This window comes from Mastigoproctus giganteus, chromosome 5 (assembly GCF_048544385.1).
Source record: "Mastigoproctus giganteus isolate SK-2022 chromosome 5, ASM4854438v1, whole genome shotgun sequence".
In the NCBI taxonomy this organism is placed as follows: Eukaryota; Metazoa; Arthropoda; class Arachnida; order Uropygi; family Thelyphonidae; genus Mastigoproctus; species Mastigoproctus giganteus.
In genome coordinates, this window is record NC_143579.1 from 36,333,975 (window position 1) to 36,359,845 (window position 25,871).

The 25,871-nt window shown below is 38.1% G+C and overlaps 1 protein-coding gene across 1 annotated transcript in view; it reads left to right on the top strand.

The window, feature by feature from the left end:
- Nucleotides 1-25,871, top strand: part of LOC150085304 (ATP-dependent DNA/RNA helicase DHX36-like) — a 225,358-nt gene that overhangs the window by 183,654 nt on the left and 15,833 nt on the right. The window contains exon 9 of the mRNA XM_090374521.1: nucleotides 22,832-22,913. Coding sequence (XP_090230647.1) covers nucleotides 22,832-22,913 — 82 coding nt within the window. The remainder of the gene's footprint in view (nucleotides 1-22,831; nucleotides 22,914-25,871) is intronic.

A 25,871-nucleotide genomic window follows, 5' to 3' on the forward strand; every position in this document is an offset into this window, starting at 1 on the left:
CTCCAATTTGTGCAGCAGTCTTCCATGCGCAACAGTATCAAAAGCCTTTCTAAGATCCAAATATATAATATCAAAGTTATTCCCTGCATCCAGTTCTTTTGTGACTACATCATAGTATCCAATCAAATTGGTCAGACAAGACCTGCCCTTAACAAACCCATGCTGTGTCTGAGCTATAACTGAATTCTTGTCCAGATGATCCTGCAGTGCTTCTTTAACCAGTGCCTCCATTAATTTTCCTGGAACCGAAGTTAAACTAAGAGGTCTATAATTACTTGTGTCAGCCTTTGATCCTCCTTTGTGAATTGGGGTTACATTTGCACATCTCCAGTCCATGGGTACCTCCCCTGAGTCCAAAGAAGCTCTCATAATTATGGCTAGGGGTTTGCTTACTTCCTTTGCTGCCTCCTTTAATATAACTGGATAGATCCCATCCACCCCAGGTGCCTTTTTTATGTTTATCCTCAACAATTTCTCCTCCACTTTCCTCTCAGTTATTAGAAAATCATCTAGCTCACGGACAATGTTTACTTCACCTACGACATTCCCCTTCCTGAATAACTCCTCATGTGTGAATGTAGATGCAAAATACTCGTTTAGATTGTTAGCCACCTGAGCTGGATCCTCAACTGTTGAACCATCAACATCCAGTGGACCAATCTGATTCATCCCTTTCCTTCTTGAGTTTAAATAGGTGAAGAACTCTTTTCTGTTTTTCTTTGCATCCTTTGCCAAGGATTTCTCATAATCTGCCTTTGCCTGCCTAATCTCCTTTGTGACTTGGTTACAGACCAACTTATATCTATCATAGGCTTCCATGTCACCCATTAATTTGTATGTATCCCATGCATTTTTCTTCTCTGCCATATGTCTCATTAGTTCATCTGACAACCATTTAGGCCTGAACCTTGAACAATATTTCTTGGTTGGTATGTAAAGCCTGGTAGCTTCCAAGATTAGTTCCTTGAATGCTTCCCATTTTGAATTTGCTGTTGGTAACATCATCAGTTGGTCCCACTGTATAGAATTTAAATACTGTCTCAGACCATCATAGTCGCCTTTACGAAAGCAAAAACCCTTCCCTTTACCTCTGATGGTAGTTACCTCCTTGAGTAAATCCCACTTCAGCACACTGTGATCACTGCCACCCAGTGGTTCCTTTATCTGCAGATTCCTAATGCATGAAGAATCACTACTGATAATCAGATCAAGAGTATTACTCCCTCTAGTTGCCTCCCGAACATGCTGGTGTAGAAAACAATCATCCAATAAATCCACAAAAGCCTTGCTAGTGTGTGAGTGACCAACCCAGAAATTCCAGTCAATATCTAGGAAATTAAAATCCCCCATTATAAGACTCTCTGATTTACTGGCCCATTCTATTTGTCTGTACAGTATCTTATTATACTCATCAGAGTCATTAGGCCTATAGCACACTCCTACTCTCAATTTTGATTTACCTATGCGTATGTCAGACCAAACTGACTCGACACTGCCCTGTCCATCGATGTCGACTGGCTTCACTTCCTTGGATTTTATGTGTTTTTTAACTAATAGCATAACCCCTCCTCCCTTCCTATCCTGTCTATCCTTTCTGTAGACGTTGTACTCCCCAAATTCCAGTTCTGCATTCCTTATATCTGTGTGACACCACGTCTCTGATATCCCAACAATATCTGCCTTTGATGTTTTGAGTAATACCTCAGATTCATCAAATTTATTTACTAAACTCCTAGCATTGGTGTACACGCAGGTATACATGCACCTGTTTCTATTCTTAGCTACCCTAACACAACCCATGTGTTTATTTGTACCGCAATGACTTCCAGCAGTCTCTGAAATATCCTGCATCTTGTTTTTCAGGCTTCTGCTCATTCCAATAGAAGCAGTGCAAGAATCTCTTTCACCTCTGCCAGTGGCTACTGTTAATCCATTAGTCCTTGTCTCCCCCCAAACTAGCAGTTTTCCGACCCACCTAACACTGCCTCGATAGCATCAGCAAATATTCTTGCACCCTTTCTATTTAAGTGTATCCCATCCCTGTAGAAGCAATCTCTCCTGTTAACAAGTACATTCCAGGCTGAAAAAAATTCTACCCCTTGAGCCTTGCACAATCTTTCCAGGGCCGAATTGATCGACAAGGCTCTCATCATATACTCCCTCCTATCGTGTCTGGGCAGAATTGCAGACACTTTCAAATTCAACCCTACTTCACTGCTTTTTTTCAACATATCAACTCAACTTCTGTGAGATGCAGCTGCTTCTAATGAGATTGGAAAACTAATCAATTTGTTTATGCCGGACTTGAATTTCTGCCATTTGTAATTTTCAGGAATGGTATTTGCTTTTTCACCATGACAACTAAGACTATGAAGCATAAGCATATTGTATCTGTAAATTGCACCAAAGCAAGTAATGCCACGAGGAATAAGAATATTATGTCTGTAAACTGTGTGTATTTCATGGCCAGTTTGCCTATTTTGTTAACTAAAAGTTTGTATAAGATAACTTAGCTGCATTGCAAAAGAAAAGCTGATAAAGGTTCCTCCTGTTGAGACAGAATTCCAATCCAGGCCTTAGGCCTTTTCCAAACAGTATGAAAGGATGGTGATTTACCAGCATGACCATTTACATTACAAAATTATAAAAAAAAAACAAAAAAAAAAAACAAAAACCCCTTCCACAGTTATGAATGTGATATTTTGCTTTTAAAAAATACATTGTTATATTAATCGCTAAAAAAAAAAAAAAAAATCAGTGAAAAATATTTGAAAATGCCTGTACTAGACATGAGATTTTTATTTCCTCATGCACCCAGTTGGATTTTGAAGATGGCAGGTTTAAATAATGGGAGTTAAGCACTGGTTTTATAGAAGGTCTTGAATTCGAATATCAATTTAAGGCAGTTACATTATTTCTCTTACTAGTTTGTTGCTCAATCAGTTATTTTCAATTCTCTTGAAGGATTTCTGCTTTAGTGATTATCCACAATGATCAGTAAATGGTTGTTTACTGATCATTGTGGACTTAAGCTAACAATTAGTTTATGAGCCTAGTATAATCAGAATTAGCAAAGGAGCTTGAAATATTAAATTTATTTTATGAAAGTTTCTTTAAAGTTTTATATCCTTCAAAAATACAAGCTAAAGAGAAGACAAAGATAGTCTTAAAAACATTTATGGAGTTTCGTCACTGTTTCCCAAAATACACATTCAAAATCAGTGCAGTGTAGTTTGAAATATGTAGTTTTAATTCCTGCATTAATCACTCTCTGCCTCCACATTTTATTATTTTATACAAATAATAAAATATAGCCTTACCATTAATATTCAGATACATGTATACCTACAAATAACCTTTATTTACAGGAAAACTAATAAAGTGAGCTGAAACAATTAGCTTTAATGACAGCCTCTAGTCTCTGTGAAAAAGCTCCATAAGTTTTTTTAAACATACTCCAATATTTTTCCCCTATTCAGTCTTCAAAGCTGTGACCAGTTCAGCTCTGTATTTTGGGCAGTCTCTCCTCACATGCACCTGACAACCCAAATCATCCCAGAGGTTTTCTATAGGATTGAGGTCAGTGCTCTGGGCTGGTCCAGCTTTTTCAATGCTCATGTTCTCAAACTAGTCCATCACAAGCAGTATGACAAGGAGCATTGTCCTGCTGATACAGGTATGGGCCCTCTCTGATGTGCTGCCACAATGTAGGGGATGCATTATTGTCTGCAGCATTTAGACAGACGTCAGCATCATGGTTTGTCCAAAACAACCATGAAAACAGCCCCAGAAAATTGCTCTGCTTTTATTAAACTTCATTGTTAGGAAGATACAGTCTAGCAGACAGCTTTCTCTCAGCATCTACCACACCCAGGTATGGATCATCAGACTGGTAGACTATGTATCATGACTTGTATTCTACACTAAGCTAGATGGTGTTTGGCATTAATTGGGGTGATTAGTAGTTTGTGGATGGCTGTGCAACTGTGGTAACCCACATCATGCAGCATCCTGCATCTCACTGAGGGCCTGTTTGTGCTGTGACATCTCTCATTGTTGTTCTGAGTAGACAATTCTTTGTGGGCTTTCTTGTTGATCTGTCAGCTTTGGAGGCATTCTGGGTCATTTTATGACATTTTCAGTACCAATCCAATTCCATTTGCAGACCATGTCACCAATTGTCAATCTAGGGATCTTCAGTTCTGTTGAAATGTCGTGTACAGACCAACTGCTTATAGTCCCGGGTGCCAAGTGTATTTCAAGGGCAAGCGATATTTGTGCGATTCATATAGTGCTCTTCAAAGGTGATTAAAGTTATTTTTAAGTTCTTATATTTCTCTAAAGTCTTATTTTTAAAACCATTCTGTACTTGAAAAGCCACAAGTTAGAACACAGAAAGGAAACTCACCTTTCTTTCTTTATCCGTATTTCTAGGTCACTAACCAACTAACACTTTAACCGCTTGGCCTCCTGGCGGCACTGCTCCTACAGCCTCACCACGGGGATGGAGCAACCTTGCCCCGCAATGGGCAAGGTTGCTCCATCCGTTCAGACCATCAGGATATTGAGAACGATAATCCAAAGAGACAAAAGACTGATCGGATGGAGTAACCTTGCCCATTGTTCTTAATCATCCACTCACTTACTAATCAGCCCATGAATAAATTGTCTCCCTTTGTCATACAAAACCATCTGGAGGGTATTGCAGGATCTCCCAAGAAGGTGAAGAGGCTGCAATCAGGAGACTTAATAGTAGAAACCATTAACCACAGACATTCCGAGAAGCTGTTACAACTTACAAGCTTTTCTGGCATTCCAGTTAAAATATTTCCTCACACAACCCTAAATTTATCTAAGGGTATAATATCCAGTTGGGACCTATTAAACATCACCGAGTAAGAAATAACCCAAGAGCTGCAGGGAAAACACGTAATTGAAGCAAGATGAATAATAATTAAAAAAGATAATCAACTTACACCTACCAGAAATATTATTCTCACCTTCAATACACCCAACTTACCATCCTCTGTAAAAGCAGGTTATTTACTTTGTCGCATGCACACTTACATTCCAAACCCTTTAAGATGTTATAAATGCCAAAAGTATGGCCACTCGCAAACTGTATGCAGAGGAGTTCCTGTCTGCCCCAATTTTGGATCCTCAGATCACATACAAAGTAACTGTACAGCTACAAAAATGACCTGCCCGAATTGCAAATGTGACCATCCTGCATATTCTAAGACATGTAAAAAGTGGAAAACCGAGAAAAAAAATAGTAAATTACAGGGTTCAGAACAAAGTCAGTTACCAAGAAGCGAGAAAAGTAGTTGCACCTATTATAACCAAAAATATGACCTATGCCAATGCTGTAAAAAAAAAAAAAAAAAAAAAGTACCAAACAGTCTCCACTCAAACTGATGTAACAGTTCCCACTAACAAATCAATAATCAATTTCTGATTGGGCTAGAAATGTTCTTTCTAAGCAACAATCCAAGTTCTCTGACCAGGCAAATAATACTCCTCTGACAATACCAGCGGCATCTCCTACTCCAGTAATAGATACCATATTTATTACTGGAGTAGTTAAGAAACACATGCTATTAGTTAAGAAATACATAAAATCCAAGGAAGTGAAGCCAGTCGGCATTGCTGAACAGTGCAGTGTCGAGTCAGTTTGGTGTAACATAAGCATTGGGAGATCAAAATTGAGAGTAGGAGCGTGTTATCAAATTATCTTCTATAAGTAGATTATAGACCTAGTCAGGATCCTTAGTTTATTCTAAATTGAGATAGCGAGATTTGGAAGCTAATCAATACTTACGAGTCCGTAGAAGTACCGTTCGAAAATTCCCGCCATTTTTACACGATAGCATAAGCTTAGTGTAGTATAGTGCATAATATAATATTGTCAATTAATCAGTAAATCTATTAATCTTGATAAACTTTATTGTCAATTAAATTATATTATTAACTCTATATATATATATAACGACTTAATCGTAACAAATAATTAATACATAACTATAGTGGTACACGTGATACAGAAGTTGTATAAAGGGAACTCGTAGAAAACACTAGATACCGAAAAAAAAAAAATATATATAACCTAACTGTTTTGGGATATAACTTAAGGATTTAATTTTTGTTTTGAAATTTTATTGAATTAAATCGGAATCATGACTCTGACCAGAGCAGCAAAGCAAAAGGCTCAAGCTAATGGGAGTGCTGTGGTTCAGGGGAGAACTGAGGGGGGCAGTTGCCCTCTGAATCACAGTCTTTTAAAATGCACTGTTTGCTTGATGTTTGCGGAGCAGTCGGGTACGGGACATTGCCAAGGGGGATGTCTTTGTGTGTGCATGATAAGGAGTGCAAGGAAATCAGGCGACAACTCAGCATTGTTATGGGCCTTTATGAGAGCTTCAAGGACAGGGTGGATGCCCTCGAAGGAAATAAATTGAGGGGCCCATCAAGCTCTCAGCTGCCCACATCAATGCCAGAGCTTGCACTTGGTCATCAGGCAACACAGAGGCAGCCCCCTAGGCAGAATGCGCTGGTCCCACAGGAACTAGTAGTTGTTGGTGACTCTATTGTCAGGGAAATGGGGAACATGCTTTGTAAAAAGGATAGGTGGAATAGGACCAGGGTAAGTCTGCCAGGGGCAAAGGTTGATGACGTTGTAGAGCGGATATCATCTTTTAAGGGCACAAAAGGTGATATAGTTGTACACGTTGGCACTAATGACATTAAGATTAGGAGACCGGCGGAATTACTTAGCAAGTACAGGTCACTGTTGAACAAAAGCCGTGAATTAGGGTTAAATTTGAAAGTGTCTGCAATTCTGCCCAGATACGATAGGAGGGAGTATATGATGAGAGCCTTGTCGATCAATTCGGCCCTGGAGGGATTGTGCAAGGCTCAAGGGGTAGAATTTTTTTCAGCCTGGACTGTACTTGTTAACAGGAGAGATTGCTTCTACAGGGATGGGATACACTTGAATAGAAAGGGTGCAAGAATTTTTGCTGATGCTATCGAGGCAGTGTTAGGTGGGTCGGAAAACTGCTAGCTTGCGGGGAGACAAAGACCAATAGATTGACAGTAGCCACTGGCAGAGGTGGAAGAGATTCTTGCACTGCTTCTATTAGAATGAGCAGAAGCCTGAAAAACAAGATGCTTGATATTTCAGAGACTGCTGGAAGCCATTGCGGTACAAGTAAACACATGGGTTATGTTAGGGTAGCTAAGAATAGAAACAGGTGCAGGTATACTTGCGTGTACACCAATGCTAGGAGTTTAGTAAACAAATTTGATGAATTTGAGGTATTGCTCAAAACATCAAAGGCAGATATTGTTGGGATATCAGAGACGTGGTGTCACACAGATATAAGTAATGCGGAACTGGAATTTGGGGAATACAATGTGTATAGAAAGGATAGACAGGACAGGAGGGGAGGAGGGGTTATGCTATTAATTAAGAAACACATAAAGTCCAAGGAAGTGAAGCCAGTCGACATCGATGGACAGGGCAGTGTCGAGTCAGTTTGGTGTGACATAAGCATAGGGAAATCAAAATTGAGAGTAGGAGTGTGCTATAGGCCTAATGACTCTGATGAGTATAATAAGATATTGTACAGGGAAATAGAGTGGGCCAGTAAATCAGAGAGTCTTATAATGGGGGATTTTAATTTCCCAGATATTGACTGGAATTTGTGGGTTGGTTACTCGCACACTAGCAAGGCTTTTGTGGATTTATTGGATGATTGTTTTCTACATCAGCATGTTCGTGAGGCAACAAGAGGGAGCAATACTCTTGATCTGATTATCAGTAGTGATTCTTCATGCATTAAGAATCTGCAGATAAATGAACCACTAGGTGGCAGTGATCACAGTGTGTTGAAGTGGGATTTACTCAAGGAGGTAACTACCATCAGGGGTAAAGGGAAGGGTTTTTGTTTTCGTAAAGGCGACTATGATGGTCTGAGACAGTATTTAAATTCTATACAGTGGGACCAACTGATGATGTTACCAACAGCAAATTCAAAATGTGAAGAATTCAAGGAACTAATATTGGAGGCTACCAGGCTTTACATACCAACTAAGAAATATTGTTCGAGGTTTAGGCCTAAATGGTTGTCAGATGAACTAATGAGACATGTGGCAGAGAAGAAAAATGCATGGGATACATACAAATTAATGGGTGACATGGAAGCCTATGATAGATATAAGTTGGTCTGTAACCAAGTCACAAAGGAGATTAGGCAGGCAAAGGCAGACTACGAAAAATCCTTGGCAAAGGATGCAAAGAAAAACAGAAAAGAGTTCTTTACATATTTAAACTCAAGAAGGAAAGGGATGAATCAGATTGGTCCACTGGATATTGATGGTTCAACAGTGGAGGATCCTGCTCAGGTGGCTAACAATCTAAACGAGTATTTTGCATCTACATTCACGCATGAGGAGTTATTCAGGAAGGAGAATGATGTAGGTAAAGTAAACATTTGTAATAACTGAGAGGAAAGTGGAGGAGAGATTGTTGAGGATAAACATAAAAAAGGAACCTGGGGTGGATGGGATCTATCCAGTTATTATTAAAGGAGGCAGCAAAGGAAGTAAGCAAACCCCTAGCCATAATTATGAGAGCTTCTTTGGACTCAGGGGAGGTACCCATGGACTGGAGATGTGCAAATGTAACCCCAATTCACAAAGGAGGATCAAAGGCTGACACAAGTAATTATAGACCTGTTAGTTTAACTTCTGTTCCAGGTAAATTAATGGAGGCACTGGTTAAAGAAGCACTGCAGGATCATCTAGACAAGAATTCAGTTATAGCTCAGATGCAGCACGGTTTTGTTAAGGGCAGATCTTGCCTGACCAATTTGATTGGATACTATGATGTAGTCACAAAAGAACTGGATGCAGGGAATAACTTTGATATTATATATTTAGATCTTAGAAAGGCTTTTGATACTGTTGCACATGGAAGACTGCTGCACAAATTGGAGCAGTGTGGCATTGGAGGCAAATTGCTGCTATGGATAAAGGGATGGTTGAGTGGCAGAAGACAGAGAGTGGTAATCAATGGACACTGCTCAACGTGGACTAATGTTATTAGTGGAGTTCCTCAGGGTTCAGTGTTGGGTCCGTTGTTGTTTTCATTGTTTATGAATGATATTGATGATGGGATATCAAGTTTAATGTCCAAGTTTGCAGATGATACAAAGGTTGGCAGGGTTGTTAAGGACACTACTGACGCTATGCTGCTGCAACAGGATCTGGAAAGGTTGAACAGATGGGCTGAGAGGTGGAAAATGAAGTTTAACATTGACAAATGTAAAGTACTACATATGGGAAACAGTAACCCCAGAGCAACGTATCAACTCTGTGGTACTACACTGACAGTGATGGAGAATGAAAAGGACCTGGGGGTTATTGTGCATTCAGATATGAAGTTCTCTGAACAGTGCAGACGAGCTGCAAGAGTAGCACATGGTGTCTTGTCAATGATATACAGGAATTTTTCTAGCAGGGATAAGGAGGTGATTATTCCCTTGTATAAGGCAATGGTTAGCCCACATCTTGAGTACTGTATACAGGTCTGGAGGCCTCATTTCAAGAAGGATGTAGAGCTGCTGGAACGGGTACAGAGAAGGGCAACAAGATTAGTGAATGGAACAAAGGGTTGCTCTTACGAGAAAGGCTTAAGTTTTGCAAATTACAGAGTCTAGAGACTAGGCACCGGCTAGGTGATCTGATAGAGGTGTATAAGGCTTTGAATGGTTTGAGCATGCTCAATGCCAATGGGATTCTTCATCTTGCTCAGAATAATCACCTCAGAGGGCATAAATTCAAATTGAGGAAGGACGGATGTCGGATAGATGTGCGGAAATTTGCATTTGGCCAGCGGGTTGTTGGTTGGTGGAACCGACTTCCATCACTTGTTGTTGAGGTTGATAGCCGAAACAAATTTAAAGCTGAACTGGACAGGTATTTCGAACAAACGGAGGGGTGAAATGGGAGTGGTGTGTTTTTTTTTTTTTTTTTTTTTTGGCTGATGCTGAATAAGCTTGCTTTCTTGCATCATATGCCTCTACTAATGCTAATGTTATAGGTCTAATGACTCTGATGAGTATAATAAAAAACTGTACAGGGAAATAGAGTGGGCTAGTAAATCAGAGAGTCTTATAATGGGGGATTTTAATTTCCCAGATATTGAATGGAATTTGTGGGTTTGTCACTCACACACTAGCAAGGCTTTTGTGGATTTATTGGATGATTCGTTTTCTACATTAGCATGTTTGGGAAGCAACTAGAGGAAGTAATACTCTTGATCTGATTATCAGTAGTGATTCTTCATGCATTAATAATATGCATATAAAGGAACCACTAGGTGGCAGTGATCACAGTGTGCTGAAGAGGGATTTACTCACAGAGGTAACTACCATCAGGGGTAAAGGGAAGGGTTATTGCTTTCATAAAGGCGACTATGATGGACTGAGACAGTATTTAAATTCTATACAGTGGGACCAACTGATGATGTTACCAACAGCAAATTCAAAATGGGAAGCATTCAAAGAATTTATCATGGAAGCTACTAGGCTTTACATACCAACTAAGAAACATTGTTCAAGGTTTAGGCCTAAATGGATATCAGATGAACTAATGAAACATATGGCAGAGAATAAAAATGCATGGGATACATATAAATTAATGGGTCACACGGAAGCCTATGATAGATATAAGCTGTCTGTAACCAAGTCACAAAGGAGATTAGGCAGGCAAAGGCAGATTATGAGAAATCTTTGGCAAAGGATGCTAAGAAAAACAACAAAGAGTTCTTTACTTATGTAAACTCTAGAAGGAAAGGAATGAATCAGATTGGTCCATTGGATATTGACGGTTCAACTGTTGATGATCCTGCTCAGGTGGCTAACAAACGAAATGAGTATTTTGCATCTACATTCACCTATGAGGAGTTATTCAGGGAGGGGAATGCCAAATGTGAGTTAAACTCTAGCAGTGAGCTAGATGATTTTGTAATAACTGAGAGGAAAGTGGAGGAGAAATTGTTGAAGATAAACATAAAAAAGGCACGGGGTGGATGGGATCAATCCAGTTATATTAAAAGAGGCAGCAAACCCTTAGCCATAATTATGAGAGCTTCTTTGGGCTCAGGGGGAGGTACCCATGGCCTGGAGATGTGCAAATATGACCCCAATCCACAAAGGAGGATCAAAGGGTGACACAAGTAATTATAGACCTGTTAATTTAACTTCTGTTTAAGGAAAATTAATGGTGGCACTAGTTAAAGAAGCATTGCAGAATCATGTAGACAAGACTTCAGTTATAGCTCGGACACAGCATGGTTTTGTTAAGGGAAAGTCTTGCCTGACCAATTAGATTGGATACTATGATGTGGTCACAAAGGAACTGGATGCAGGGAATAACTTTGATATCATATATTTGAATCTTAGAAAGGCTTTTGATACTGTTGCACGTGGAAGACTGTTGCACAAATTTGAGCAGTGTGGCATTGGAGGCAAATTGCTGGTATGGATAAAGGGATGGTTGAGTGGGAAAAGACAGAGAGTGGTAATCAATGGACACTGCTCATTGTGGACTAATGTTATTAGTGGAGTCCCTCAGGGTTCAGTATTGGGTCCATTGTTGTTTTCTGTATTTATAAATGATATTGATGATGGTATATCAAGCTTAATGTCCAGGTTTGCAGACGATACGAAGGTTGGCAGGGTTGTTAAGGACACTAATGACAGTACGCTGCTGCAACACGATCTAGTAAAGTTGAGCAGATGGGCTGAGAGGTGACAAATGAAGTTTAACATATAAGGGAAGCAGCAACCCCAGAGTGACGTATCAACTCTGTGGTACTACACTGACAGTGGTAGAGAATGAAAAGGACCTGGGGGTAATTGTGCAGGCAGATATGAAGTTCTCTGAATAGTACAGACGTGCTGCAAGTGTAGCTCATGGTGTCTTGTCAATAATGATATACAGGAATTTTTTAAGCAGGGATAAGGAGGTGATTATTCCCTTGTATAAGGCAGTGGTCAGGCCACACCTTGAGTACTGTATACATGTCTGGAGGTCTCATTTCAAGAAGGATGTAGAGCTGTTGGAACGAGTACAGAGAAGGGCAACAAGATTATTGAATGGAACAAAGGGTTGCTCTTACGAAGAAAGGCTAAAATTTTGCAAATTACAGTGTGTGGAGACTAGTCACCTGCGAGGTGATCTGATAGAGGTGTATAAAGCCTTGAATGGTTTGAGCATGCTCAGTGCTGATGGAATTCTTCCTCTTGCTCAGAATAATCATTTGAGAGGGCATGAATTCAAATTGAGGAAAGACAGATGTAGGATAGATGTGTGGAAGTTTGCCTGTAGCCCGTGGGTGGTTGGTTGGTGGAACAGACTTCCATCCTTTGTTGTGGAAGTTGATAGTCTAAATAAATTTAAGGCTGAGCTGGACAGGTACTTGGAACGAACGGAGGGGGTGAAATGGGAGCATGTTTTTTTTTTTTTTTTGGCTGATGCTGCATAAGCTTGCTTTCTTGCATCATATGCCTCTACTAATGCTAAATTACTTTCCGATAACTGAAAGGAAAGTGAAAGAGGAATTGAAGTTAAGTCCAAGTAGTTCTCGACTATACAAGTTAATTCGTTCCTAGCGTGCACTCATAAAGCAAAAACTCGTAAAGCGGGAATTTATTTCTCATAGACATAATGGTAAAAATAGGGGTTACATTATCAACAATGAAATTAGTTAGCTAATTAGTTTATGTTTAAACAATGATTGATTTATCCAAAGAAATGAAAACATAGCCTGTTAAATGAAGCAAATTATAATAGAGAAATTATTTATGAATCACAAATGTTAAAGAATGTTTATTCTTCATCATCGACTAAATGCACAGTTGTTTATCACTATTGGCTCGGCACTTATTGGTTTCTTGCACAAGGAGGAGCCATCTTCTTCAAGTGATGTTTATTTCAAAGATAATCTTCTCTTTTCTTTATAAATTTCATAAACATTTTTTAACAGAACGCACAAAATGCAACTAACATGATTTGTGTGGAGTAACAAGTTTACGAAGCTTAAAAAAAAAGAAATGAAGAGAAGATTCTGAAATTTTATTCGTTTTTTATAAGATCGAAGATTTCAGTAAAGGGCAAACACATTTCACCATAATAATGTAAAAACCCACAGAATTCCAGCTATTGGCATTTTCACAAATGCTATAACATCAAGTTTACTACCTGTTTATAATTGCTTGCAGTAACAGAAAAGCCCAATAAACCCGAAAATGCAAATTGTTTTTATTGTTTTATGGTTGTGACTCCAGAAATGTGTTTTAGAAAAATATCACAAAGCCATTCAAAATTGGTTCTTATAACTTATGATAACGATGAAATTGTAGCACATTTCATGATTTGAATTGGTAACTAATACAATTTACACTATAAAAATGGCCTTTTATTGAGTTATATAGCGAAAATTTGAACTTCCGAGGGCATGAAATGAATTACCAAAAAATAATGTGCTATTGGGTTCACATTATGATATTTTTGTGATATGATGCTAACAGATTAATATCGTATTGTATAGCATTAGCATTAGTAGAGGCATTTGATGCAAGAAAGCAAGCTAATGCAGCATCAGCCAAAAAAAAAAAAAAAAAAAAAACATCCTTCTATTTATCTCCTCCGTTTGTTCAAAATACCTGTCCAGCCGAGCCTTAATTTATTTAGGCTATCAACTTCCACAACAAGGGATGGAAGTCTGTTCCACCAACCAACTACCTGCTGGCTAAAGGCAAATTTCCGCACATCTATCCTACCTCTGTCTTTCCTCAATTTGAATTTATGCCCTCTCAGGTAATTATTCTGAGCAAGAGCAAGAATCCCATCAGCATTGAGCATGCTCAAACCATTCAAGGCTTCATACACCTCTATCAGATCACCTCGCCGGTGCCTAGTCTCCAGACACTTTAATTTGAAAAATTTTAGCCTTTCTTCGTAAGAGCAACCCTTTGTTCCATTCAATAATCTTGTTGCCCTTCTCTGTACTCGTTCCAGCATCTCTACATCCTTCTTGAAATGAGGCCTCCAGACCTGTATACAGTACTCTAGGTGTGGCCTGACCATTGCCTTATACAAGGGAATAATCACTTCCTTATCCCTGCTAGAAAAATTCCTATATATCATCGACAATACAGCATGAGCTACTCTTGCAGTCTGTCTGCACTGCTCAGAAAACTTCATATCTGCCTGCACAACCACCCCCAGGTCCCTTTCATTCTCTACCACTGAGAGTGTAGTACCACAGAGTTGATAAGTTGCTCTGGGGTTGCTGTTTCCCATATGTAGTACTTTACATTTGTCAATGTTAAACTTCATTTGCCACCTCTCAGCCCATCTGCTCAAACTTTGCAGAACCTGTTGCAGTAGCATTGTGTCAACAGTGTCCTTGATAACCCTGCCAACCTTCGTATTGTCTGCAAACTTGGACATTAAGCTTGATATACCATCATCAATATCATTTATAAATACAGAAAACAATAATGGACCCAATACTGAACCCGGAGGGACTCCACTAATGACATTAGTCCACGATGAGCAGTGTCCATTGATTACCACTCTCTGTCTTCTCCCCCTCACCACCCCTTTATCCCTAGCAGCAATTTGCCTCCAATGCCACACTGCTCCAATTTGTGCAGCAGTCTTCCATGTGCAACAGTATCAAAAGCCTTTCTAAGATCCAAGTATATAATATCAAAGTTATTCCCTGCATCCAGTTCTTTTGTGACTGCATCATAGTATCCAATCAAATTGGTCAGGCAAGACTGCCCCTTAACAAAACCATGCTGTGTCTGAGCTATAACTGAAGTCTTGTCTAGATGATCCTGCAGTGCTTCTTTAACCAGTGCCTCCATTAATTTTCCAGGAACAGAAGTTAAACTAACAGGTTTATAATTACTTGTGTCGCCCTTTGATCCTCCTTTGTGAATTGGGGTCACATTTGCACATCTCCAGTCCATGGGTACTTCCCCTGAGTCCAAGGAAGCTCTCATAATTATAGCTAAGGGTTTGCTTACTTCCTTTGCTGCCTCCTTTAATATAACTGGATAGATCCCATCCACCCCAGGTGCCTTTCTTGTATTTATCTTCAACAATTTCTCCCGCTCTTTCCTCTGTTATTACAAAATCATCTAGCTCACTGCTAGAGTTTAACTCACATTTGGCATTCCCCTCCCTGAATAACTCCTCATAGGTGAATGTAGATGCAAAATACTCATTTCGTTTGTTAGCCACCTGAGTAGGATCATCAACAGTTGAACCGTCAATATCCAACGGACCAGTCTGATTCATCCCCTTTCTTCTAGAGTTTACATAAGTAAAGAACTCTATGCTGTTTTTCTTTGCATCCCTTGCCGAAGATTTCTCGTAATCTGCCTTCGCCTGCCTAACAGCATCCCATGCATTTTTCTTCTCAGCCATATGTCTCATTAGTTCATCTGACATCCATTTGGCCTAAACCTTGAACAATATTTCTTAGTTGGTATGTAAAGCCTAGTAGCTTCCAAGATAAGTTCTTTGAATGCTTCCCATTTTGAATTTGCTGTTGGTAACATCATCAGTTGGTCCCACTGTATAGAATTTAAATACTGTCTCAGTCCATCATAGTCGCCTTTATGAAAGCAATAACCCTTCCCTTTACCCCTAATGGTAGTTACCTCTTTGAGTAAATCCCACTTCAGCACACTGTGATCACTGCCACCTAGTGGTTCATTTACCTGCAGATTCTTAATGCGTGAAGAATCACTACTGATAATCAAATCAAGAGTATTACTTCCTCTAGTTGCCTCCCGAACATGCTGATGTAGAAAACAATCATCCAATAAATCCACAAAAGCCTTGCTAGTGTGTGAGTGACCAGCCCCCAAATTCCAATCAATATCTGGGAAATTAAAATCTCCCATTATAAGACTCTGATTTACTGGCCCACTCTATTTCCCCGTACAGTTTCTTATTGTACTCATCAGAGTCATTAGGCCTATAGCACACTCCTACTCTCAATTTTGATCTCCCAATGCTTATGTAACACCAAACTGACTCGACACTGCACTGTCTAGCAATGTCAACTGGCTTCACTTCCTTGGATTTCATGTATTTCTTAACTAATAGCATAACCCCTCCTCCCTTCCTATCCTGTCTATCCTTTCTGTAGACATTGTACTCCCCAAATTTCAGTTCTGCATTCCTTATATCTGTGTGACACCACATCTCTGAAATCCCCACAATATCTGCCTTTGATGTTTTGAGGAATACCTCAAATTCATCAAATTTATTTACTAAACTCCTAGCATTGGTGTACACGCAAGTATACATGCATCTGTTCTTTTTATTAACTACCCTAACACATCCTATGTGTTTATTTGTACCCCTATGATTCCCAGCAGTCTCTGAAATATCCTGCATCTTATTTTCCAGGCTGCGGCTCATTCCAATAGAAGCAGCGCAAGAATCACTTTCACCTCTGCCAGTGGCTACTGTTAATCTATTAGTCCTTGTATCCCCCCAATCTAGTAGTTTTCTGACCCACCTAACACTGCCTCGATAGCATCAGCAAACATTCTTGCACCCTTTCTATTTAAGTGTATCCCATCCCTGTAGAAGCAATCTCTCCTGTTAACAAGTACAGTCCAGGCTGAAAAAAATTCTACCCCTTGAGCCTTGCACAATCTTTCCAGGGCCGAATTGATTGACAGGGCTCTCATCATATACTCCCTCCTATCGTGTCTGGGCAGAATTGCAGACACTTTCAAATACACCCTAATTCACGGCTTTTTTCCAACAGTGACCTGTACTTGTTAAGTAATTCCGCCTGTCTCCTACTCTTAATATCATTAGTGCCAACGTGTACAACTATATCACCTTTTGTGCCCTTAAAAGATGATATCCGCTCTACAACATCATCAACCTTTGCCCCTGGCAGACATACCCTGGTCCTGTTCCACCTATCCATTTTACAAAGCAAGTTTCCCGTTTCCCTGACAATAGAGTCACCAACAACTACTAGTTCCTTTGGGACCAGCGCATTCTGCCTTGGGGGCTGCTGCTGTGTTGCGTGATGACCAAGTGCAAGCTCTGACATTGGTGTGGGCAGCTGAGAGCTTGATGGGCCCTCACTTTTAATCCTTCGAGGGCATCCATCCTGTCCTTCAAGCTCTCATATAGGTCCATAACAATGCTGAGTTGTCGTCAGATTTCCTTACACTCCTTGCATCGCGCACACACAAAGACATCCTCCATGGCAGTGTCATGTCCCGTACCTGACTGCTCCACAAGCATCAAGCAAGTAGTGCATTTTAATAGGCTGTGATTCAGAGGGCAACTGCCCACCTCGGTTCTCTCCTGAGCCACAGCACTCTCATTAGCTTGAGCCTTTTGCTTTGCTGCTCTGGTCAGAATCATGATTTCGATTTAATTTCAATAAAATTTCAATTTCAGTACAAAATTAAAACCCTAAACTTATATCCCAACACAGTTATAACGCTATATTTATGTTTCTGTATCAAGTGTTATCTACGAAATCCCTTTATATAACTTCTGTATCAAGTTAAGTATTAATTATTTATGTTACGTAACCCAAGTTGTTATATGTATAGTTAAAGGTACAATTTAATTGACAATGAAGTTCAACAAGATTAATTATCTGATTAATTGACAATATTATGTACTATACCAGGGGTGGGCACGCATGAGGTCAATGAGAGCCGCATTCCGGTTTTTCATATATTATAAAGAGCCACACCATAGTTACATAGTATTAAATACACAAATTCAAATTTAATTTAATTTAATTAAATTAATATGATTACATATTCTACACAAGTCTTAAGTGCTATGTAAAGTATACATATATAAGAAAATATAATTAAGAGAAAGAAAATACAAAATAATTATTTCAAAGATTTAACGAAGACCAAAGGTCTTTGTTAAATCTTTGAAATTTGGCGTAAATTTTGTTAAAGCTGTTCGCAGCAATTCAGTGTGATGATGATTGGTCAACTGTGAACGATATTTCGACTTCGAGAACTTCATTGTGGAGTACAAAGATTCACAGCAATATGTTGTACCAAAAATTGAAATTAGACGGCAAGCAGTTTTTTTTAAATGTGGATATTTTGATTCTGGCACGAGTTTCCAAAATTCAATTATAGAAGTAGATTTGTGCTGCATTTGCAATGCCTGATCCTCTTTCATCTCTAATAACTCCAATTCGCCAGCCGCTTTTTCAACAAGTATTATTTCAGAAATTGGAAATCCATCTTCAATAATATCACAAATAAATGGGTTCACAAAATATGCAAATGCAGATTTCAAAACTTTTCAAATCTTCAAACCTATGTTTGAAATCTGCTTGCAATTCTTCCAATTTTTCTTTGTATTCGTCCAACTTTTCTTCTTTGATATTAATTATATTTACTTTTACTCGTGGAAAAATGATTAAATATTTTTATCTTAAGATCGTACACAAAAAGCCGAAGTTTAGCTTCAAAACTAAATACAGTTTGTGACAAATCAATAATAATTTTTTTCTTTCCTTGTAAAGCCAAATTAAGTGTTTGCAAATGTTCTATAATGTCTGTAAGGAACGTTAAGTCAGAAAGCCAAGTTTCATTTTCTAATTCTGAGTATTTTTTTCCTTCTTCTTTTGTAAATGTTATGATAGGATTTAGGAGTTCCACAAAACGGCTCAAAACATTGTAAGTTGACAGCCATCTTACAACACACCACAGGGATAAATCATTGGGCAATTCATCTGTTTCGTCATTCATTCGCAACTCTTCTAAAAAGTTCTTAAATTGACGATGTGTTTTGGCATTTGTTCTAATTAAATTCACAATCTGCAAAACAATCTTCCACACATTTTCCTATTTGAAGTACTTCACTATGAGATGCTCGCGGTGAATTATGCAGTGAAGAGGTAAGAAAAGTGGAATTTTAGGATCGTTGTTTAAAAGACCAATGAGACCTTGGTTTTTCCCTATCGTTGCAGGCCCTCCGTCAGTCGCAACACTTACAAGTTTATCATGTGGCAATTCAAACCTGTTCATTACTTCATCAAGCGCATTTCTAACATCGATACCGCCAGTTGTTTCGATAAACCCCGGGGGCTCACATCTGGTGGGCTTGGCAAACCCAGGGTCCTGAGCTGGATATCATCATTCTTCTCTTTCTTGGTGGTTCCTTTCTACTTCTCTCTCTCTCTCTCTCTCTCTCTCTCTCTCTCTCTCAGGGTAACTCGGGAATTTTTTTTTTTTTTTGGCTGGTGCAGCATAAGCCTCAGGCTTCCTTGTACCATATGGCTAATAATAATAATAATAATAAGAGCTACTAGGTCTAACATTTCTTCCTTCACATTTACGTCTGCAGTCAGTAGGTGGTAGATGACTTTCATCAACCGGTGAAATACCACCACTTTGCTTATTGGAGGCTTGAAGTGGTGAAACCCATGTTTAGTCTCTAGAGCAAAGTTTCTGGCATCCCCCCCCCCCTTACTTCTCCTTCAACCCATGCAAGGTACTAAGTACTATAGGTTTTGATACCTTTCGTGTTTGGGGTTTTCATTAAAAAAAAAAAAAGATACATAGCGGACAAAAACGGCCAATTGTGGAACATCCTGAATGTCTGTAGACTCGTCGAGAGCTAAACTAAATGCTGTACAATTTTTCAAATCACACATCAAACTATTTTCAACATTTTTACTAATTGCACCAATATGACGCTCAGTTGTACGGCGTGACATAGGAACCTGTGCGATCAATTTATGTAGTTTTGTATTATCTGGATCCAAAACTTTAACCACTTCTTCCAAGTTTCTTTTAATAAATTCTCCTTCTCCATATGGACGTTTGGCACGAGCAATATTCCAAGCTATCAAAAAACTAGCTTCGTTTGCTCTGTCATCTTCGCGACTAAAAGAAGACAAGAGTCCTTGTTGCTTATGAAGACCAGATTGCAAGGACTTAAGTTTCTCTGTTCGCAATTTTGAATTGAGTGGATATTGAGTTGAAAAGTGGGGATGACTTACTTCGTAATGTCGACATAAATTGCTTACAGTGTAGTTTGCAATTGTAACTTTACAAATAAGACACAACTTTCCATTATTGTCAATAAAAGCAAAATTTTCTACCCAATTCTTCTTGAAAGATTCTATCTTCTTGTTCGTATTTTCGTTTTTTGATATTTTCTGAAGTCATGTTATCAAAAAATTTAAATAAATTTAATTCCAAAGTCTGGAATTGAAACTCTTATGGGAGGTTTGGTCACATAGTGTTGCACAAGTCTGCTGATGGCGCCAGCAATGTAAATGCGCGCGGATTTATTTATAATCAAAATAAAAAATAGCAAAATATCTAGACATAAAAAAAAAATAAACACAACATAAAATCTGTATAACAAAATATTAGTTACTTAGTTAATTTAACAAGATTCAGTGAAAAAAGTTCTGAAATAATAAAAAAAAAATGATTTAATGGGAGCCGCACTTAACTCAACGAAGAGCCGCATTTGCCCACCGTTGTACTATACTATACTATATTAAGTTTGTGCTATCTATTTCGAGATATTATGTATCGCGTAACAATGGCGGCTACTTACGAACGAATGGATTTGATACCCTTTCCGATACTAACTAATACCTACAAAATCTCTATCTAAGTTACTTTAATCTAAGTATCGTAAATAGGAATATAAGCTACTCTAGAAAATAAGTTAATATGCCAATTTAAGCTAATAAAACAGAAAATAAATCAGAAAAAACTTCTCTGTTCCAGGAGCGGCAAAAATGTATGTCCGCACAGGCTACTCTCGAACGTTTAGTTTTGAAATGTGGTATTTATGAATATTTAACATTCATTTTTTGCAATTAATGTTCATATTTTCAATTTTGTTGATACTTGATACAGTACTTGGAAAACAAAAAACAAAACAAAAAACTTGTAAACCCGCGAACTCGTAAAGCGAGAACTGCCTTTATAAAAAAGGCACCTGGGGTGGTTGGGATCAATTAAATCACATTAAGAAAAGCAGAAAAGGAGATAAGCAAGCTTTTAGCCAAAATTATGATAGATTATTTGGATTCTGGGGAGGTCCCTATGTACTGGAGATGTACGATTGTATCCCCAATTCACAAAGGTGGATCAAGAGGTGAAATGTGTAATTAAAGACCTGTTAGCTTAACATCTGTTACAGTGAAACCAATGGAGTCACTGGTTAAAGAAGTAATGCAGGACCATCTGGATAGGAATGCAATTATACTGCATGCAGTATGGTACAGTGACCAAGAAACTGGATGCAAAAAATAATTTTGATATCATGTACTTGGATTTCTGGAAGGCCTTTGATACTGTTGCACATGAAAGACTGCTGTATAAACTGGAGCAATGTGGCATTAAGAGCAAATTACTGCTATGGATAAAGGAATGGTTAAGTGGGAGAAGACAGAGTGGTTATCAATGGGCACTGTTCTTTGTGGACTAATGTTATTAGTGGAGTTCCCCAGGGTTTAGTGTTGGGCCTGTTGTTGTTTTCAGTATTTATTGATATTGATGAAGGTATATCAGGCATAATGTCAAAGTTTTCAAATCATATAAAGTTTGGCAGTGTGGTAAATGACAGTAATCACGGAGTGCTACTGTAACAAGATTTAGAAAAATTTTGTTGATGGACTGAGAAATAGCAGTTGAATTTAACTTTGACAAATGCATGGTACTGCATATGAGTAGCAGTAATCTCAGAGTAACTTATTAACTGTGTGTTAGTACACAGGGTAGTGGAAAATGAAAAAGACCTGGAGTTATGCAGCCAGATATGAAATTCTCATGAGCAGTGCAGACAAGCTGCACAGCTCACGGGGTTTTGTCAATGATATACAGAATCTTTACTAGTAGGGATAAGGAAGTGATTATCCCTTTGTATAACACCATGATTAGGCTGCATATAGAGTATTGTATACATGTCTGGTGGCCTGACTTTAGGAAGGATGTATATCTACTGGAACATGTACAGAGAAGGGCAATGAGATTGGTGAAGGGAACAATTGGGTGCTCTTACCTAGAAAGGCTTTAGTTCTGCAAATTTCAGCGTTGGAGACTAGGTAGGTAACTGCGGGGGTGATCTGATTGAGGGTTTAAAGCCATGAATTCTTTCTTCCTTTTGCCGAGACTACACATATGAGGGGGCCATAATTTGAAGTTGAGGAAGGATGGGTGCAGGATAGATATTTGGAAGATTGCCTTTAGCCAGTGAGTGGTTGATTGTTGGAATAGGTCTCCATCGGTTGTTCTGGAAGTGGATGGTTTGAATAAATTCAAGGAAGAACTAGACAAATTTTTGGAGGGTATGGATGGGTGAAGTATGTTGTGTGTGTGTGTGTGTTTTGGCTGTTGCTTTATAAGCTTGCTTTCTTGCATCATTTGCCACTACGACTAATTTACTACTAAATCAAAATGCATAAGTAAAATGTCAGGTGCAGCTCAAAATCCCTTAGAAAATTAAATTTTAAAATATAGTTTAAGAGGTGGAATTTATCAAAAATATCTAAACAAAAATCTAAAGTCTTGCCACTAGTAATTAAATAAGAAGTTCCACAAGTTGTAGTAATGGCTGGAATTTTATATAACATATTTAAAAATCTTAACAGAAAGGAAGTCTGGTTTATTATCTCTTTCATAAAAATTAATTTAGTTAATGGGATGTGTCATTACCCAAAGGTAATTTATGTTCTTAGAATTTTTACTTTTCATGACAGGTTGTGATTCTGTTTTTCACATACCTGGATTTACACATCCTGTAGAAGAATTCTACTTAGAAGACGTGCTAGAAATGACAGGGTTTGTATTATATTATCCTTGCATTTTCTTTTTCTCTGATTAATAGAAGTGAAAAGTAAATATAGTTATCTTATCAATAATTACTAAATTATAATTTTTAATAAACTCTGTAGTTTTACATTCTTTAAACTTAGCCATTCAGTTGAATTACAACTATAATATTTATTACTTTTACTGTATGTATCTTTTATTAAAATCTCTTCCCCCCTCCCACCCCTCTGTATGCGCACACACACACACACACACACACACAGGGTGTCCAGAAAAAATGTATACACACTTTGATTAAAATAAAAATAAAACTTATGCCATTAGTATGGCAAAACTACTGGCATAAGTTTTATTTTATTATTTTTTAGTTTCATTTTAGTTTTATACTACAAGCATCATGTAAAGGAATATGCAATTTTGCTGCCTCTGATGTTTATTATACCATTTTATTTTTATTTTCTTTCTTTAACGATTCTCTTAAACTATTGTTCATTATTTAAGTGTGTGTGTGTGTGTGTGTGTGTGTGTGTGTGTGTGTGTGTGTGTGTGTGTGTTGGGTTGGCCCAAATTTAGTTCTTTCTTAAAGAACTAAATTTAAAATTTCACACTGTGATGGCCACAGTAATCATTTATGGCACGAAAGAAAGAGGTTGTGTGGTATAAAACAATATGTAACTTAAGCTTTAGTTATTGATAATAATGATCCCTTTCACTTGTACTGTTTTTTTTTTTTTTTACTTCATAATCAACTATTTAATAATCAAACATGGCAATCATTCATTTATTCCCATCACTAACTCAAACTACAATTGTATCCATTTGACAGTACACCTTCACAAGAATTATCCCCACAAGATATGAATAAATGCAGAAACTTTCTGTCACTAGTTTATTCCATATAGTGGCAGACAGAAAAACTGCATCACCTTAAAAAAAGTAAATTTGTAGTGAAACGTATAAGATATTGTTTGTCGCAAAGCAAAGATATTGTGTCAGATAACACTTCTATTGCATCAGCCATTTAACTGTTGCTCTGTCCCAGTAAGGGCTTTCTATGCATGCTATTGCTGATAAAATAGGCTGCCACCACTCAACAGTATCTCAGATGCTGAAATTAAAGTGTGAAACCAGTGATGTGAAGAGAAGACCTGGATCAAGCCTTAAGAGAATGACTATGCCTTCCCAAGATCAACATTTGAAATGGCTATGGCTATATGGCTTTGTAATCACCCTGCTAGTGCTCCTGATCTAAAAATGGACTTTGAGATGGCCTCTGGTGTTGAAACAATTGCATAAACTATTCAGACTGTTTTTGGAATGTGGTCTGCATGCCTATCGGCCCAAGAAGAAGCTAAGGAAGGAGCGACTTGCTTGGGCTAAAATGCATGTTTCATGGACAAAAGAGCAATGGGACACCATAATCTTTTCTGATGAATTTAAATTCAACCTGCATGGCTCAGATGGGAAGCAATATGTCAGAAGACGAAAATTGGAGGCATACCATCCTGACTGTATAACACCAACAGTAAAGTTCCCAGCCAGTCAGATGGTCTGGGGATCCATAACAAGCAAAGGGGTGGGACAAATTAAGTTTATTAACAGAACGGTGAATGCAGAAACCTACACTGCTATCTTGTAGCAGTGCCTGAAACCCATTATTAGGGATCACCACACAGACATCCAAAACTGCATTTTTCAACCGGGCTCAGCACCTTGCCACACTGCAAAGTTGGTAAGTTTTATGCTATTTAGATTTGATGATGAGTTTGTTTTCTTGTCTTACAAGGCTTAAAGCATACTTACACCAATGTTTTCCCTCTTTTTTCTCCCTTAAGGTGCAGTCATACCTCAGAAATGTTGGCATTACAGTGTTGGACTGGCACAGGAACAGTTCAGATTTGAACCCTATTGAAAATTGCTGGTACATAATGTCGTCTAAAATTGCTCAGAAGCCAACCAGATTCAGCTGCAGGAGAGCATTATAAGGGTGTGGTACCACAAAATTGGACAACCGTATATCCAGAAGTTGATCAACTCTATGCCAGATCATTGCAAAGCTGTAATTGCAGCTCGAGGAAGGACAACAAAATATTGAGGACTTATTTTGCTGATTTACATAATACTATTACATTAATTTGTCATTTCAGTTTGTACACACTCACCCCATTTACATGATATCTCAAGTGTCTCAAGTAACTGGCCATTTCTGTTCTTTAAAATGCTTATAACACAGTCAGTTATGCATATTTCACATTTTATTTTTGGTTAGTAAGCAATACTTCAAGGCTGGGTCAAATGTAACCAAGAATATTTTTTTACCAATAATTGGTACTTCAATTTTAAAAAAAATTTCCACAGAATTTTTTCAGACACTTTTATGCATCAAATTTGTTATATTCTGTTCATCAATAGCAACCTTTTGGTTGCTATTGATACCATTGCTTGAAATTTTCCTTCAATTCATTGTTCATGTGGAATTGGCATACAGCCAGACTATTTTTCAGACTTCCAAAAACGGATGATGGCATAGGCAGACCCATGATTGATATATATTCAGTCCCCTAGCTACATCATCATCATCATTATTATTATTATTTCTCCCTGAAGTGTTATCTGACACAATACCTTTGCTTTGCGACAAACAAAATGACTAATCAAACAATATCTTATACGTTTCACTACAAATTTACTTTTTTTAAGGTGATGCAGTTTTTTTGTCTGCCACTGTATATAGAATAAACTAGTGACAGAAAGTTTCTGCATTTATTCATATCTTGTGGGGATAATTCTTGTGAAGGTGTACTGTCAAATGGATACAATTGTAGTTTGAGTTAGTGATGGGAATAATTGAATGATTGCCATGTTTGATTATTAAATAGTTGATTATGAAGTAAAAAAAAAAAAAAAACAGTACAAGTGAAAGGGATCATTATTATCAAAACTAAAGCTTAAGTTACATATTGTTTT